Here is a 15,821-nt window from a genome sequence, read left to right on the forward strand (position 1 = left end):
TAATATGTGTTTTTCTCCGTGTTGCATAAGAGATAACCTAGGAAGTAAGTGCCAAATACTCACGTGTCAACCTTTCTTTCTTTGTCTCTTTCATACCTTGTGACACCTTGTCACACACTCTCCTTGTTTCCTTAGGCTCCTGATGCTTTGAAAAATTACATTGGCTTTTGGCCATCCAGAAGTGGACCCCTCGCTTTTAGTTACTTGAATCAAGTTTGTCCTGAGTAATTAGCATTAGTTAGAAGTTACTAGAGTAAATTGCTGTATATATTTTAAAAAGCCAAACGCTTTTTAAAATACGGGGAATTGAATAAAGGATCTATATGAAGCTCTCTTTTGCATTTTTCAATTTAAAGGTTGGAATTCTGTGGCTCTCTGGGGAATGGGTGAATTATTCATAAGCAGTACTAGGATAATTGGCATCTTAAAAACACTTTGTTTCCATAATTCACACCAAACGCAAAAATAAATTCTAAATATATTAAATTTATATAAAAATACAATAAAATGTTAAATGTACTAGATGAAAAGGTTGAAAATATTTTTATGTTCTAGAGACGGAAAGATCTTCGTAAGCATAATACCAGAAACTAAAAAGGAAAAGACCACATAAAAGTATAAACCTTCCAGACAGCCTCCTCTCCAATTCTTCTTTTTTAATTTAAAAAATGTTTATTTTAGAGAGAGAGAGCATGAGTGGAGAAGAGAGGCAAAGGGAGAGAGAGAAAGAAAGAATCTTTCACGGGGCATGGAGCCCAATGTAGGGCTCTGTTCCATGACCCTGGGATCATGACCTGAGCCGAAATCAAGAGTCAGACACTCAACTGACTAAGCTACCCAGGCGTCCCTCCAATTTCTTCTTCTTCTTCTTCTTTTTTTAATAAACAGCCGATAAACAAAGATAAAAAACAAGGAAGGGGAAAAATATTTGAAACAGATATGAAGCATTATGGTCCGTATTTATATGGAGCTACTGCATTAATAAGAAAAAGGTGAATAATCTAATTTTAAAGTAGGCAAAGAACTTGAATAGGCAATTCATTGAAGAAGAAATACAAGTTAAAACAGTAACAGCATTCTTTACCTCTTAAAATGCTGAAAGTGTAGGAAATAAAATGCCTTGAGTTGTCAGTTTGGGAAAACAGGCAAGATCGCACGGCTTTTTTTTTTCTTTTAATGTCTGTATGTTTTTGAGAGTGCACGCACATGCGTTCACACGAGTAGGGCAGGCACACAGAGAGAGGGAGAGAGGGAATCCCAAGCAAGCTCTGCACTGTCAGCACAGAGCCCAATGTGGGGCTCATACGCATGAACCGTGAGATCATGACTTGAGCTGAAATCAAAAGCTGGACGCTTGATCGACCGAGCCACGCAGGCGCCCCTCATACAGCTTTGATAGGTGGCTAAATTGACATCACTGTTTCAGGCTTCACTTTGGCATTATCACCTTTTCAGATGTGCAAGTCCACATCTAAGAATTCATTCTCAAGAAATATTTGCAGAAATATGAAAGGATGTTCATGAAGGTATATATAGTATAGCATTGTAACTAGAAAAATTAAAAATAGGCTCAGTGACCATTGGTAGGGAATAAAATGGTATATTGTTCAGCTGTTGAAGATCATGAGGTTATTCTGTGTCCTATTCTTATATATAGGCTATGTAAAAGTATTATATAGAGAGGTTTCATAAATATAATTTTGTGCATTTTAGATATATGTGATGTAGTTTATATGTGCATAGGAAAAGGTCTAGGAGGAATATACTAAGTTGGCATTTCTGGGACATGGTATTTGCAGGGTGGACAAGAGACGATTTCACTTTCTGCTTTTTTTTTTCTAATTTCTTATATCAAACATTTATTCCATCTTTGAAAACATCAAGCTATTTCTGTGTGGGTTAAAAGGTTGATAACTTATTTAAGCAAATTTATTTTTTAAATGAACTCATATAAAATGTTTCCTTTTACAGCTTTGTGAAATCAGTGGAATTCCTTTGGAAGATATTGAATTTGCTAAGGTAAAGTCTTGAGAGTGTTTACCTTTGGGTACTGGTGCTCAATAAACATGGCTGTCAGCATGATTTATTCATTCATTTATTTTTTCCTTAGGGTAGAGGAACTTTTCCCTGCGATATTTCTGTCCTTGATATTCATCAGGATTTGGACTGGAATCCTAAAGTTTCTACCCTAAATGTCTGGCCTCTTTATATTTGTGATGATGGTGCCGTCATATTTTATAGGTATCTTTACAGTGTATTTGTTATTCATAGTGATGTAACATTTTTGTTGTTCATAAGTATCTTGTTTTCCATAAATACCTTTACTTTTTTTATGGTATAAAGCAGTCCTGACCAGTACTTAGTACAAGAGCCACACATTACATTTTGAATTTTTCTAGTAGCCACACTTAAAAAAGTAAAAAGAAACCGGTAAAATTAATTTTAATAAAATATTTTAACCCATTATATCCAGAATGTTATCACAACATGTAGTCAATATCAAAAATTGTTCATGAGATATTTTACATTCTTTTTCTTACAGTAATTCTTAGAAATAGTGTGTGTTACGCTTCCAGTAGGTCTCAAGCTTTCAGTAGGCACGTGTAGCAAGTGGCTACTGTGTGAGCCAGCACAAATACAGAGGAAAAAGAATAGTCATTGATGCCTGGCAGATAAGAGTTCTGACTAGGCTTTGTTACTTACCTAACTCCTCGTCATCTGTGAAATGGTGACAGTGACGTCAGCCTTGCAGGATTTTCTGAGAACAAGGACTACTGCATTTAACAAAACTGTCCATAGTACATGTTATATATAAATGTTCAATCAGTGGTGGCTGTTATTACACTTACAATAGCATGGGAATTTTTCTGTACCATTTTTAGAAGTCATTGCTGTGTTAATATAATAAACACATTTGCCATCCAGGACATCTTAGTATGAGATTATTTAACTTCACCAGTGACAATCAGATTTCATTTTCTTACCAAGGAGCATTATAACATTCAAGCGTAAGTTACTAAAGGCAGATGGCTATACCAATCTAATATGTAATTAATATTTTAAATGTAGGGATAAAACAGAAGAATTAATGGAGTTAACAGATGAGCAAAGAAATGAACTGATGAAAAAAGAAAGCAGTCGACTGCAGAAGACGGGACATCGTGTAACGTACTCACCTCGGAAAGAGAAAGCACTAAAAATATATCTGGATGGAGCACCAAATAAAGATCTGACTCAAGACTGACTCTGCTAGTGTAGCATTTTCCCTGGGGGATTTTTGGTTTTAATTAGATGGTTCACTGCTACTGTGTAGTGCCGTTATGGCCGGACATGGTTAGGGGTAACCCAGTGACACCAGCACTGATTGGACTGCCCTTCACCAATCAGAAGCTCAGTGCCCAATGGGCCACTGTTTTGACTTGGAATCATGTTGTGCACTATAGTCAAATGTACTGTAAAGTGAAAAGGGATGTGCAAAAAAAAATAAAAACAAAAAACAAAAAGCGAAACCTGCTACTAGGAAAGGGGGAAGGGGAATGAGTACACTTCTTTTATTGCGGACAAATGTGCACATAGCCGCTAGTAAAACTAGCCTCAAACAGGATGCTCATAGCTTCATAATAAAAGCTGTGCAAAGGCCATGAATGAATGAATTTTCTGTTTATTTCACTGATACACACATTACCTCATTGACAATTTGGAAGTAAATGCAACTGTGTGTTGACTCTTGGAAAGCAGCAAAAATAGGAGCTGAAGAGAGAAATTCTTAGAACCAGCCATAACCCAGTAAAGAATTGTGAAGTTGTGTTTTTATTTTGTTTCATTTTTTGCAAAGTATTAAAACATTATTCTGGAACATCAAAACGTTTCCCTTAGACCACTCCCAGCAGGTAGCAGCTCAAATTGCTGCAATATTGTAATTATAACTGATTGTACTTAAGTTATGGATGTAGAGAATATGGTTCACTCGTTCATTCAGCATGTAAATAAAATTGATCCTATTGAGTTATCATAATTGCAGTTCAACTATTTCCCATGGTTATTCTTTTCACGTACCATTCATGATGTACATTTGTGTACATTGAGGAGTATAGCAGTCTATGTACATGTAATCCTCAGTGAGGTTCCTCAGTGCTGGGTCCCATACAATTGTATTTGCCCTTGTTAATGAGGTTTTTCTGTTCAGCGGCTTCAGTTTTTTCCTTTGTACATTTACTTTTGAAGATTTACTTCAAGTTTGAATCTTCTCAAACCCTTGTAAGTCCCACTTTAATTTTTGGAGTTGATTTGTAGTTACATGTAGTTTAACTTTGCGAAAGCGTCTTAACATCGTGTTGAAAAAAACTTGCTAGTAAGGTCATAGCACAGGCTGATGTAGTCAACATGATTTCATTGCAAAGTCTATTAGAATGGGCAAGTTTTTGCTTTGCTAAATATGACTTCAATGAACACAATTCTACATAAATTTTGAAAATGCCATCTAATTTATAAAAATCAATTAAAAAGGTTTTGGTAAAACTTTTTCATGCCAGATGCTGTTTACAACGATGAACATGCCAATAAAACATTTGTTCATTCTGTTGTGTTATTTTAGTCATTAAACTTTTGTGGATGAAGAGTCTGGGTTAAGAATAGATTTATTTTCTTTAATATTTTGTAATGAGTATTGAATAATTCTTTCTGTAAGATACGTTTACAGTAAAGTTCTCAGATGAAAAGATGTTAATACTTTGGAGGATCCTGTCAATATTTCAAAATCAGATTTTTACCTTATTTCCTTTTAAGAAAGATATAATTAGAAAATAGTATTAGCAGATGTTGGCTTTGTAGTTTGAATGTAATGATTGAGAATTCCATAATATCTTTAAAGTTTCTTGGAATCCACAGGGGGAAAAATCTTTTCTAAGGTATTTTTCTGGCTAATTTTTATTCCATGTAAACTGTGTGCATTCTGCTAAATTTCATCTAAGTGCTGTTCTGAGTCTGCGTTAGAGGGTTGGCGTTCTCATAGTCTCCTCTGCTTCTTGGAAGCATGTGCAGTGAATTGTCTTTCCAATTACTTGGATTTTCTGGTGTGACATGACAACTCTTTGGTTCTGATACAGGCCTACTTACTTGGAATTTAGGGGTTAATAAATCGAGTTTCTGCGTTTGAGGACTGACTCTGTGGGGCAGGAGAGGCCAGTTGTCAACAAAACAGGCTTTGGGCTGGGTTTGGTTTGGTTTCGTGTGTTCCTTTAAGAGTAAACGGTAAAGTTCTCACACCTGCTCCTCATTCTGTGCCTTCTGGCCTGCTTTTTGTTTTGTGTTTGCTGCTGCTGATTACAGGCATACTACAAATACCAAGAGTGAAGAAAATAGATCTCATTATAGAAAAAAAGTTGAAGCTTCCTGTTTTTCAGTGCCTGATAGAGTGAGAGCACGGTGTTGCACTTTGACCATTTCAGTAAAGGGAGCGACGAACTGTTCAAACTCAGTTTGTGGTGATGGGCGCAGTAATTTATGCGAGGGCGGTTAATGTGATCCACCTCCCTCAGATTCAGAGAATCACTTGAGGCAGGAGCCAAGAGGCAGAACACTGACTGTGTGGATCAGTTGCCCAAGCGCAGGGCAGCAGGGCCTAGTGATCACTCATCTGCTGAATCTCCTGAGGTGGACACAGACCACATGCAATAAATCGTGACCCCGATCCTCAGAGGTCGCACAAGGGTTTTGAAGAGCTTCTACCATGGGAGAGATGGGTTTGCATCAACCAGGCATGCCGTGGGAGAACCAAGTACCTACGTATCTGAAGCAGGTGCTGAAGGTGAGGAGTGCATTCTGGTCAGAGAAGCAGAAGCTATGGTTTCAGGACTGTGCTGTGTCTGGCTGGTCTGTAGAAGCTTGCTAGTTCAAAGTCCACCTGTCAAACCAAGGTGTAAGTAAGGGGTAATAGCTACGATGAGATAAAAAGAGCAAAGGAGCCCTGCACTAGAGTATTTGGCGATCTGTTTCATAACGGATGGGAAGTACTTAGAGATTCTGAGAAAATGGTGGGGGAGGGGGCCGTGAGGCTCTGCCACAGCTAGAAAAATCGTTGCCAGGCTACACGGTTAGGAATGGTGGTGTGGTCCTTCTCTAGGCCAGGAGAGAGCTAAAACTTACTACATGGTCGAAGCTAAATGAGTACACAGAATCTGAGCATGGCTAATCAGTGTTGTTGCTAAATCTGGAAGTGACCTGTGAATGTATGGAATACAATAAAATCATTTATTCTGGTTCATTTGCTAGTATTTCCTTTGCAATTGGCTACTCTAGTTCTCCTGCTGAATTCTGTCCCTTTGTTTAGCATCAAGACCCTAACCAGCTCTTTTGCACTTGTGACTTAACAAATTGTAGTCTAGAGTATATGGAATAGAAGATAATCTGAAGCAGCTTTTTTTTATTTGCTAAATAAAACTATTCCATCTAAAGTCTGTGTAGTTTTTGAAAAACAAGGCAATATTTTAGTCATTAGCAGTCAGAAGCCTTATAAGGCAATTTACATTTTTAAAAGCAGTGTGTGTGGAATGTATAGTTTTCTAGGGGCCTAGTAAAATATTTTTTTTTATCAGGTTTGCAAAGGAGTTCATGGCCCAAATAAAGCTTATAGCCATCTAGACTAGGGAGTACATGTCATCAAAGGTGCTCCTTCAGTGCCATTCCTGGGGTGGAAGAAGGGTGCTATGTGACCACCTGATTAGTTCTAGTGTTAATTTTCAAAAATCAGCTTTTAGAAACAAGAATATTTGACAAGATCAAGAGTGTGTGAAAGTGTGTGTGACCATCCAGAAAAGCACACAGCGATCATTAGGGGCCAAGCTAGGAGGGCAAAAAAGCACTGGGGAGAAATGCTCTGCCCCTTCCCCGTGACAGCACGCCTCTTCATCCCCTCACCAGCTCATCTTTACTGGAGAAACAGGTCTTCTGACCGGTCAGAGCCTGAGAATTCACCAGGTCAGGAATGATTGATTAGTGGACCCTACAGCCTTGCCTGAGAAGTGGGGAACATACTTCCTTTCCGCTTTCTTTTCTCCCAACCTGCCTCTTTCCCCAGTACAGAGGGCACACTGAGTGTTCAGCCTCTTTTATAATGCTTAGGTAACCCATTTAATTAAGGAGTACCGGTTTGTTGAGAGAGAAATACGCAGTGGTTCTGTTTTTCCAGTAATGGTGCCAAATGTGTTCTGTCAAATGCAGTTTCCCACTGGAAGTGGGCTCTGAGGACAGGGGAGCAGGGTTTATCTGCACATAAATTCTGTGAGGGAGGGACTTAGCTTTATCTTATGTACCATGGTCTCCTGGTACTCATGCAGGTAGGGCCTGGCGCAGTAGGAACTCAAAATTTTTGCCGAACAAAATAACCTTCAGCCTCGTTTCCACACGCTTGTTCAAATTCACCTTGCCTTCCAGGCGCTGTGAATTACTTGCAGTTTCCTCTATGTGCCATCCCTTTTTCTCACCTCTCTCCCTCTGCCCTGGCTCAGAATGCCCTTTCCTGTTCCTTCTGATCACCTGATAAACTCTGATCTCTGAGAGCCAATTCCCATGCAGCTGAGTGTTCTCTGGGGCTCCCATCACCGTTCTGACATTGGGTTGACTGCTTTGGTGGGTGCTGGGTTTAATGTGTATCTCTCATGAGGCTGTGATGCGCCCAGGGTAGGGACCCTATCTGGCTCAACCTGGCAGCCCCACAGCAGATCTTAGCACCTGGTTCTAGGTAGGCTCTCAGTCAGTACCTGTTGAGTAGTAAGGATGTAGAGTGGTCCTGGTGACTTTTGACACTGAGTAGAGATCAGCTCTATATTTGATCTTAAAATCATCAGTATATCCTGGGCCGACTGTACTAGATACTGTTTTTTATTTGACTTTTAGCACTATCACTTAATATTTTTGAGCTTCCTTTTTTTTTTTTTCATCTGCTAAATGAAAAAATACTCGTGGATTCAATGAAGATTAGAGATGATAGAGGTAGACTGCCTAATCCGGTGCCTGCCCCCTCCCCCAGCGGACCTTAATATATTGTCTTTTTATTATTATAGTCTCTGAAGATCTATGTTCTGGCCCAGAACCGCATTTGAGTGGAAAGAAGAGTCATATACATTCCATTTACTCTTTCAGAAGACAGTGAAGTATTGACACTCTTAAGACTAATGCCTTACAAAAGCAGTGAACATTTCTAAAATATTTTGATGCTAAAACCGGTGGGCTTCACTTGAATGTTAAAGTCACTTACGTGGAAGAGTTTTTTGGTTTTGTTTGTTTTTGGACAATGCAGATCATTCCCATTTTATTTATTCAAAGTCAAAAAGAAAGAAGACATCCAAGTACTATAAAGGAGTCGTCTAAGTGATTTATGCTTGATTTTTAAATGCAACATAGATGTTTATACATAATTTAAAACTCAAAGCATGCTTATACAATCATGTGCAATTTTAAAATTTAACTCTGGATGAATACATGATGGAAACAGTCAATGGCACCTGAAAATACCATTTGCAGAATAGCATCCAGTCCAGTGCTCTCAGTGTGGATGTTAAAACCATATTTCATAGAGCCTTGCTTGGTTTGATTTTCTCCACGTGGTTGATAATGGTCTTCAGTTGCTGGTAAGTGATTTTGCAAATTTCATTTATAATCCTGGCCCTACAATCACTGTTTCTGACAAGTTAACATATATCTTATGCACCAATCGTAGTACTTTCAAAGTCACTAACATAACTAACTGCCATAGGGGGACAGCGTCAATATCGCTGGTCTCCACTAGAATGATGGCCACCCCCACACTGAGGAGAATGCTATTTCTACCAGTAGAAGTTTAATCTTACAGTGAACTAGGTTGGCCTTGCTTCCAGAGACGCCTCAAAAACAAAAAACAAACAAAAAAAAACCCATCCTCCCTCCTTTTACGGAGTGCTTTCTGTGGCCCTGAGGCTGGTGGGGAGAGCACTGGGCTTGGAATCACACCTGGGTGCATCTTGCTCTGATCTTCACTAGCTGTGTGACTTGGGCAAGCAACTTGATGTCTCTGAGACACCAAAATCCTGACAGATGGGGAGACCACCACCCTCCTCACCGGACTGGCAAGTGATGCAGAACTGCTCCCCTGGCACAGAGGTAGGAGCCGAGTAACACTGATGAAAGAACAGGGACACATGGAACACAGAGTGCACAGAACACGTCACCCACAGCAGCTGAAGGCACAGCCTGCCTGTGCCTGTGGGAAGAAATGCGTGGAAAAGCCACTTGTTACATTTTCACCAGGTTTACGTTTGCAAAGCAGGGCACTCTTCTCCACATGTGTAAGAGTCAACACTTCCCCAAAACCCATCATGGGGAAATCTGCATCCTTTCCCCTTGCCTCCCCTCCAACAATTCTCCAAGGGATGTAGAACAAAATGAAATGTGCCAGGTGCCAACCAGCAGAGGCAAAGCAGCCAATGATCTGGACCAGTTTAGCAGCCCTCCACCCTCCCATACACCCCCATCTTCCCCAGGCACGGGAACTGTGCACAGTCTGTGGGGGGGTGTTGGGCAAATACACAGCACCTCATTTTGTTTCAAGCCAGAGGGAACATGTACTGGGAAGAGGCCGTGGAAAAAAGCCCGGTAAAGCCCACACCTAGAGGACACAGCTGGGGAAATAAATTAGCTATTTCTATTGCATGTCTACCCACAAAACAAGCCTGGGTCTAAATCTCTTCTCCCTCCAGAAGCTCAGAGGCAGCACCGGGCTCCCCGAGAGCCATTTCCACAGACAGGCTCCTCTCCAGGTTCTCCAGCTCCTGGCGCACCTCCTCAATGAAGCTGCCATCTTCGTACTCGTTGGGGGCCCCTCTGGGCACCAGGCTCTCTCCGTCCTCACCACGGCTCCCGACGAAGGCCGGCTTGCACACGTACACCAGGCTGTGGCTAGGGAGAGACCGGACAGGGACTCAGCCGAGGGCCATGTGTCCCCGCAGGCAGAGGGTATGTTAAGTTGGACTCATCAACACGGGGAGACCCAAGCAGGAAAACAAAGGCCCCGCGCCTGGAACTCACCTTCACCCCTCCGCTAAGATCTCAGTGGAGTCTCACCTTCCTGTCCACATCTTACTTTAACAAACATTGCTGAGGGAAGGCCACTTTTAGAGGGATGGCTGCACACCTCTGATGGAGGTCTGTCTTCCTGTGAGACTCTCTGGGGCAGGCCCTGAGGACTTGGGGGCCCGACAGTTCATGGCAATGTGTCACCCCTCTCAGCCCCCTGCCCACTGGGCCTCCTGGTGGGAACAATTCCTGACGGCGGGGTGGAGCCTGTCATATCACGAGACAGGGCCAGGGAGTTCTGTCTGTCTGCCCGGCCACCCTGGGTTCTGCTGGAGGGAAGGTTGAGAGTGACTGCACAGAGGCCACACCTCTCCTTCACGGTTTCTCGGCAGCTTATGACACCATCAGTGGTGCCCTCCAATTTGGTGGCCCACTCTCTAGTTTCCCTTCTACCTCTGTGCCTTCTCAGTCATCTCTGCCAGCAACTTCTCAGCTTGTCCTTCACAGTGATGGTCCTAGGCGGGAGCTCTTCTGCCTCTACACTGTCTCCCTTGGTCACCTATTCATGATGAGGCTTCAACCACCATGCGGATGAGCTCCGCATCTGTACCCCTGGCCACACCTTCTCCCGAGCCCCAGAATGATAGATCTGACTGCTATCAGATGCTCCATCCAGATGACCCAAGGACACCTCAAATTAAACCTACCCTGAACTAAATCCACATCACCCCTCTGCTCCTGAGATCCTACTGGGTGGCATCTCATCTGCTCTCAACCTCTAACAGGGAGGGCAGGTGGGGCCTCACCTGTGGGGTTGGCAGAGAAGGCCACTGGCACACGGACATCGGTCCAGAGCTCCATCAGGCTCTAACTCCCAGGTGATGAGGTCCAGAAGCCGGCTGGCGGGGTCATGGCACAGCTCACCCTCCACGGGCAGGGGTGTGCACACAGGAAACAAGAGACCTGGGGCCAGGGGAAAGTCACCCCTGTGTGCCCAGCATCAAGCAGGCAGGTACCACAGAAGGAAGCAGAGAAATGGGGTGGAGCCCCAACTTTCCAGCCCCTCAACCTCAAAGTGGAGGTTAAAATTAAAGAGGTGAAATGAGAAGAAACAAATTGGCAGAATGGGCTTGTGGAGGGAATGAGTCTGGAAGGCTGGAGCAGTTAGGGAGGACTGCCTGGAGAGGGGGGGCTTGTGCTCGGTTTTGAGGTCGAAGGTCTGGAGAAATAAAGAGTGTAAGAAAGGCCCTCAAGGCTGGGACACAGCAGCAACAGAGGCGGGGGGTTGGGCATGGCCTGGGGAAGCCTTGGAAGGGAGACAGAGGAGTCTGATGAGACAGAACAGAGCAACCACAGCTGCCAGAGAAGCCACACGGAGCACCGACCTGGAGGAAAATGGCTGGGACAGCAGGTACCAGGCGGGCTGGGGGCTGCAGAGGCTGACTGGGGAGGCAGCTGAAGGAGAGATTTTCAGAAACACTGCAGGAGGGAAGAGCCTGAGCGACCTTGCCCACAAGGGCCAGTGAAAATGGAAGACAGGACTAGAAGGGGGACATCCTCAGAGGATAGGACACGGCCAGGTGCTACCTTCAGGGCCTGGGAAATGAGGTGGAGAGTGGAGAGGGCTTGTTCCTCCTGCCCTGGGCTCACGCATCCTGAAGGGATTTAACTTTTCTAGGTGTCAACAGGAGACACAGACAGAAGACCTGGTGGTCTGCTCTAGGTGGGGGCCTGCCTCAGGCCAGGCTGTGGGGCTGGGATGCACCCTGAGTGTTTGGGAGCCTGCCAAGGAGGTGGGACCCTGCAAAGGTGTTTCTGGCACAGATGGGGCCCTAGGAAGACCAGGATGGTGGAGCTTGAGACAGGGCTTGCCCCGTACCCAGTGGAGAGCCCACCCACCTCTCTGGAAGGCACAGCACAGCCCAGGCTGGCAGTCCCTCTGGTTGTCACAGATGGTCCCGTTGCCGCCTCTGGTGGCTGCCTTGGTGCAGTGACCCCAGACGCACAGCTGGTCTCCACAGCACTCACTGTCCCGGGTGCAGAGCTGCGGGCAAACAACAGCATGCTGGCTCACGTACTGTCACTGTCCCCAGCCCTGAAAATGCCACACGTGGGTTAACCACATGCTCCCATTATACAGAGGAGGCAACTGAGGTCTGAGGCTTGGGGGGCTTTTAGTGGAAGTTAAGGGAGCAGAGATGGGAGCCGGGCTGGTGAGATGGGAGGAGTCAGAACACTGGAAAGATGGCACCTGGGGTGAGTCACGTATCTGGAGTATTTCCTATGTAGCTTGAGATTTTGCAAAGGACGTAGTGTGTCCCCCACAGACTTGTGCCTTGCCTCCTTTTTATTAGGCGCCTAGGTCAGGAAGGAATGTGGCTTATGGCCCACAGCTGCAGGCAGCAGCCTGATTTGACAGCTGACTAAGTCCAGGCCCAAGCCCGGAAGGCCATCTGGATGGGGAGGGCGTGGGGGTGCCACAGTCTGGAGCTGCACGCGGGACTGACAAGCACGGAACACACCGGGGCCCCACAGTCACACTTGGAGGTGGCAGGCTGGAGGGACACCTGCAGCTGCCTGACCACAGCTGGCACCAGACAGGGGAGGAAGAAGCCCTCTATTTTCCAAACTTGTTATCGTGCTGTGTTATTACTGCCTCAGTAATGAAAAAGGACAAGAAAAGTCAATGAGCCCATATGGCTTTGTCCAAAACATCTGTTGGGTGGAGGGAGTCCCCGCTTCCCTGGCTTCGTGCTTCTCTGTGGAATCTCTATCAGGGAAGTCCTCTGGCTTCTTCCGGCCCTCCCTCCGCCCTCTCTGGGCAGATGGGGAGAGAGATCTGGAGGGTGGAGGGTGGGGGCTGCAATAGTGTCACTGGCAGCATCTACGGGGATGGGTCTACCCCGGGGGAAAGACAGGTACCCGGTCCCCACCTTCCCTCCCTCCTCTGTCACCCATGAGATCATGCGGCGAGTGAGGGTGGTGGCAGGTCTGCTGATGGCCTCCTCGTCACTCCAGGAGTCAGCCCCATTGGGCCGCATGGAGAGGCTCTCCCAAGCATGGACATGGTTAAAAGCCCCACAGAAGGCTTCCAGGAAGGCTTCTCCCCAGGTCTCCTTCTCTGGGACCCAGCTCAGCCCCCAAGCCCCGGTGCTGCAGCTGCAGACGCCTCTGGGCACACTCACCGTCTGCTGGTCCCGGCAAGGCTGGCAGGTGTACTCGAAGCTAGCAAACTGGCAATACCTGGCGGGCCCGCAGTCCTCATCAATGATGCACTCCTGCGGAGGGGGAAGGGGTGGCTTCATCAGCGGAAGGCAGAGCAGCAAACCCGCAGTGTCCCATTTTATCCCAGCACGCCGCCCCCCCCAGGCTCAGGGTTCTCCAGACTCCCCCTCACTCCACGGCCATGTGAACTCCTGCTCCTCAGTATCCACACCCTCCAGGCCGGGCGGGGCCCTCGCCCACACAGGGCGCCTTGGGCCTCTGCCCTCCAGGACGCCGACCCAGTTCACACAATGGCAAATGTGTGCAGCCCCCGCCTCACATACCCAGGGCAGGGCGGGGAGCACAGAGACTCGGGGCCATCTCCAAGCAGAGCAGATGGATTTAATAAAAGAGCTAATGAGTTCCAGCCCCAGGCGGCTGCACAGGAGGGGCTGGAGCCCAGGCTGCTGACCATGAAGGAAAGGGCCGCAGAGGGCTCCCGTGGCCCCCCTCCTCAGAGTCCCGGGTCTGGGGCTGCCAGGCAAGGGCAGCTGCTAGCTTCCAAAGGAAGAAGGAGGGCGGCTGGCATGGGCCCTGCAGCCCAGCTGGCTGGAGAAGCGGGGGGAGAGAGGGAGGCCGTGGGAGCGGGCTGGTCGGGAAGAGTCCCCTTACACCAAACTAGCCATGCCGTCTGGGGTCCCGTGGCCTCTCTGCACCTCTGTTTCTAGGTCAGAGGCAGGGGAAAGCCACCTCTACCTGCTGTCTGTTGGGCGGAGCCACGAGGTGGATCAGGGGGCATGGAGCGCCTCTGGGGCTGGCACCCTGCCGGGTCCTCCTAGTAGGGCTTCCTCCTGGCCTCCCCATGGCAAGTGGGGCAGCTCTGCGAGAGGGGTCCTTGCTCTCAAAAGGAGGGGTCAATATTTGTCCTGTTCCATACCAGCAACCCTAAAATGCCAGCATGCTACCATCGTGGTTTTTACAGGTGAGAAAACAGGCTCAGAAAGGGGCAGAGGGCTGCCTCAGCGCAGGGTTGGGTCACGGGCTGTGCCCCAATCTGTCTGAACCCCAGAGCCTGTCACGGCCTGAGAAGTCCACGGCGCCGTAAGTAAGCCATAAGACCACCACCCGCTCCTAGACACGTTCGGCTCAGCCAGAAGCATCCAGGTCCAGGCACTGCTTCCAAAGCAGAGAAGTAAGAGAATGGGGTGGGAGAGAAGAAAGGAGAGCCAACAGGCGGGGGGTAGTTTCTCTGAATCTGGCCATGTCTTGAGGCACTGGGATGTAAACATGAATATGAAAAAGTCCTTACCCTCAAGAACTTCTAACTGCATTGAAAACAACCCCCCACCCCCCAAAAAACTAACAGAAAAGGAGACAAAAGACACAGACAACTTACGAAAACAAAAACCCTTCTGCCTCTTGGCACAGAAAAAGATGTTCAACCTCACACTTGAAAAAATGTGACTTAAAAGAGGATAGCATGTTTTCACTTAGAATGGACCCAATTAAAAAGGTTGATGATATCTGTGGTAGGCAGAGAAATACCCCTTCCCCAAATGTCCGACTCCTTGGAACCCGGAGCATTGATGTGAGATCAATGCTCACATTACAAGGCAGGGGGAAATTAAGGACACAGGTGGAATTCAGGTTGCTAGTCAGCTGACCTGATGGTAAGGAGAGACTCCTGGTTATCCAGGTGTGCTCAATGTCATAAGGGGCTTTGAAAATGGAGAGGTGGGGGGCAGAAGAAGGGTCAGTGTCAGAGTGATGCCACGTGAGAAAGACTCCAGACTTCACTGGTTTTGAAGATGGAAGAGGGCCATGGGCTAAAGATCTATCTCTCCTAGAGCCTCCAGAAGGATCTCAGTCCTGCTGATACTCTTAAGATTTCAGCCCAGTGAGTCTTGAGTGGGACTCCTGATCTCCAGAACCATAAGATGATCAATTTATATTGTTGTAAAACCACCAAACTTATGGTTGTTACAGCAGCGATAGGAAACATTATAATATCCCATGTTGGTAGGGATTTGAGAAAATCGGCGTTGCCAGATGCTTTGGGGGTAATTAAAACTGAGCTCGATGTTTTCTGCAGGCAATTCATCAGTTTCTATAAAAAAATTTAAATGTGTATCTCCCGACCTCATAATTTCTCTTCCAGATGATTATCCTCAGAAACACTTCTCCATATGGACAAATATCAGAGCACAGGGATTTTTTTTTAAAGGGTTTATTTGTTTTTGAGAGAGAGGGAGAGTGCAAGCAGAGGAGGGGCAGAGAGGGAGGGGGACAGAGGATCTGAAGCAGGCTCTGTGCTTACAGCAGTGAGCTTGATGAGGGGCATGAAGTCACAAACATGAGATCATGACCTGAGGTGAAGTCAGAGGCTCAACCGACTGATCCTCCCAGGTGCCCCATGGATTTTATTTTTTTAAGTAGGCTTCATTCTCAGGGCAGAGCCCAATGCGGGGCTTGAACTCATGACCATGAGATCAAGACCTGAGATCAAGAATCAGATGCTTACTTGACTGAACTATCCAGGCGTCCTGGAATACAGGAATGTTTAAGGCTAT

General features: G+C 46.0%; 2 protein-coding genes across 3 annotated transcripts in view; one reads left to right on the forward strand and one right to left on the reverse strand.

The window, feature by feature from the left end:
- Positions 1-4,578, forward strand: part of USP47 (ubiquitin specific peptidase 47) — a 106,340-nt gene extending 101,762 nt beyond the window's left edge. For both annotated transcript variants that reach the window (XM_042906974.1, XM_042906975.1), the window contains 3 exons: positions 1,972-2,019; positions 2,111-2,241; positions 3,070-4,578. In XM_042906974.1, coding sequence (XP_042762908.1) covers positions 1,972-2,019; positions 2,111-2,241; positions 3,070-3,244 — 354 coding nt within the window. In that variant the 3' untranslated portion in view covers positions 3,245-4,578. The remainder of the gene's footprint in view (positions 1-1,971; positions 2,020-2,110; positions 2,242-3,069) is intronic.
- A 3,771-nt stretch (positions 4,579-8,349) lies between these two features.
- DKK3 (dickkopf WNT signaling pathway inhibitor 3) overlaps positions 8,350-15,821 on the reverse strand; it is a 46,776-nt gene continuing 39,304 nt past the window's right edge. The window contains exons 5-8 of the mRNA XM_042905823.1: positions 13,233-13,325; positions 11,947-12,091; positions 10,854-11,010; positions 8,350-9,930 (exon numbers count right to left, since the gene is read on the reverse strand). Coding sequence (XP_042761757.1) covers positions 9,711-9,930; positions 10,854-11,010; positions 11,947-12,091; positions 13,233-13,325 — 615 coding nt within the window. The 3' untranslated portion in view covers positions 8,350-9,710. The remainder of the gene's footprint in view (positions 9,931-10,853; positions 11,011-11,946; positions 12,092-13,232; positions 13,326-15,821) is intronic.

This window comes from Panthera leo, chromosome D1 (assembly GCF_018350215.1).
Source record: "Panthera leo isolate Ple1 chromosome D1, P.leo_Ple1_pat1.1, whole genome shotgun sequence".
NCBI classification, from domain to species: Eukaryota; Metazoa; Chordata; class Mammalia; order Carnivora; family Felidae; genus Panthera; species Panthera leo.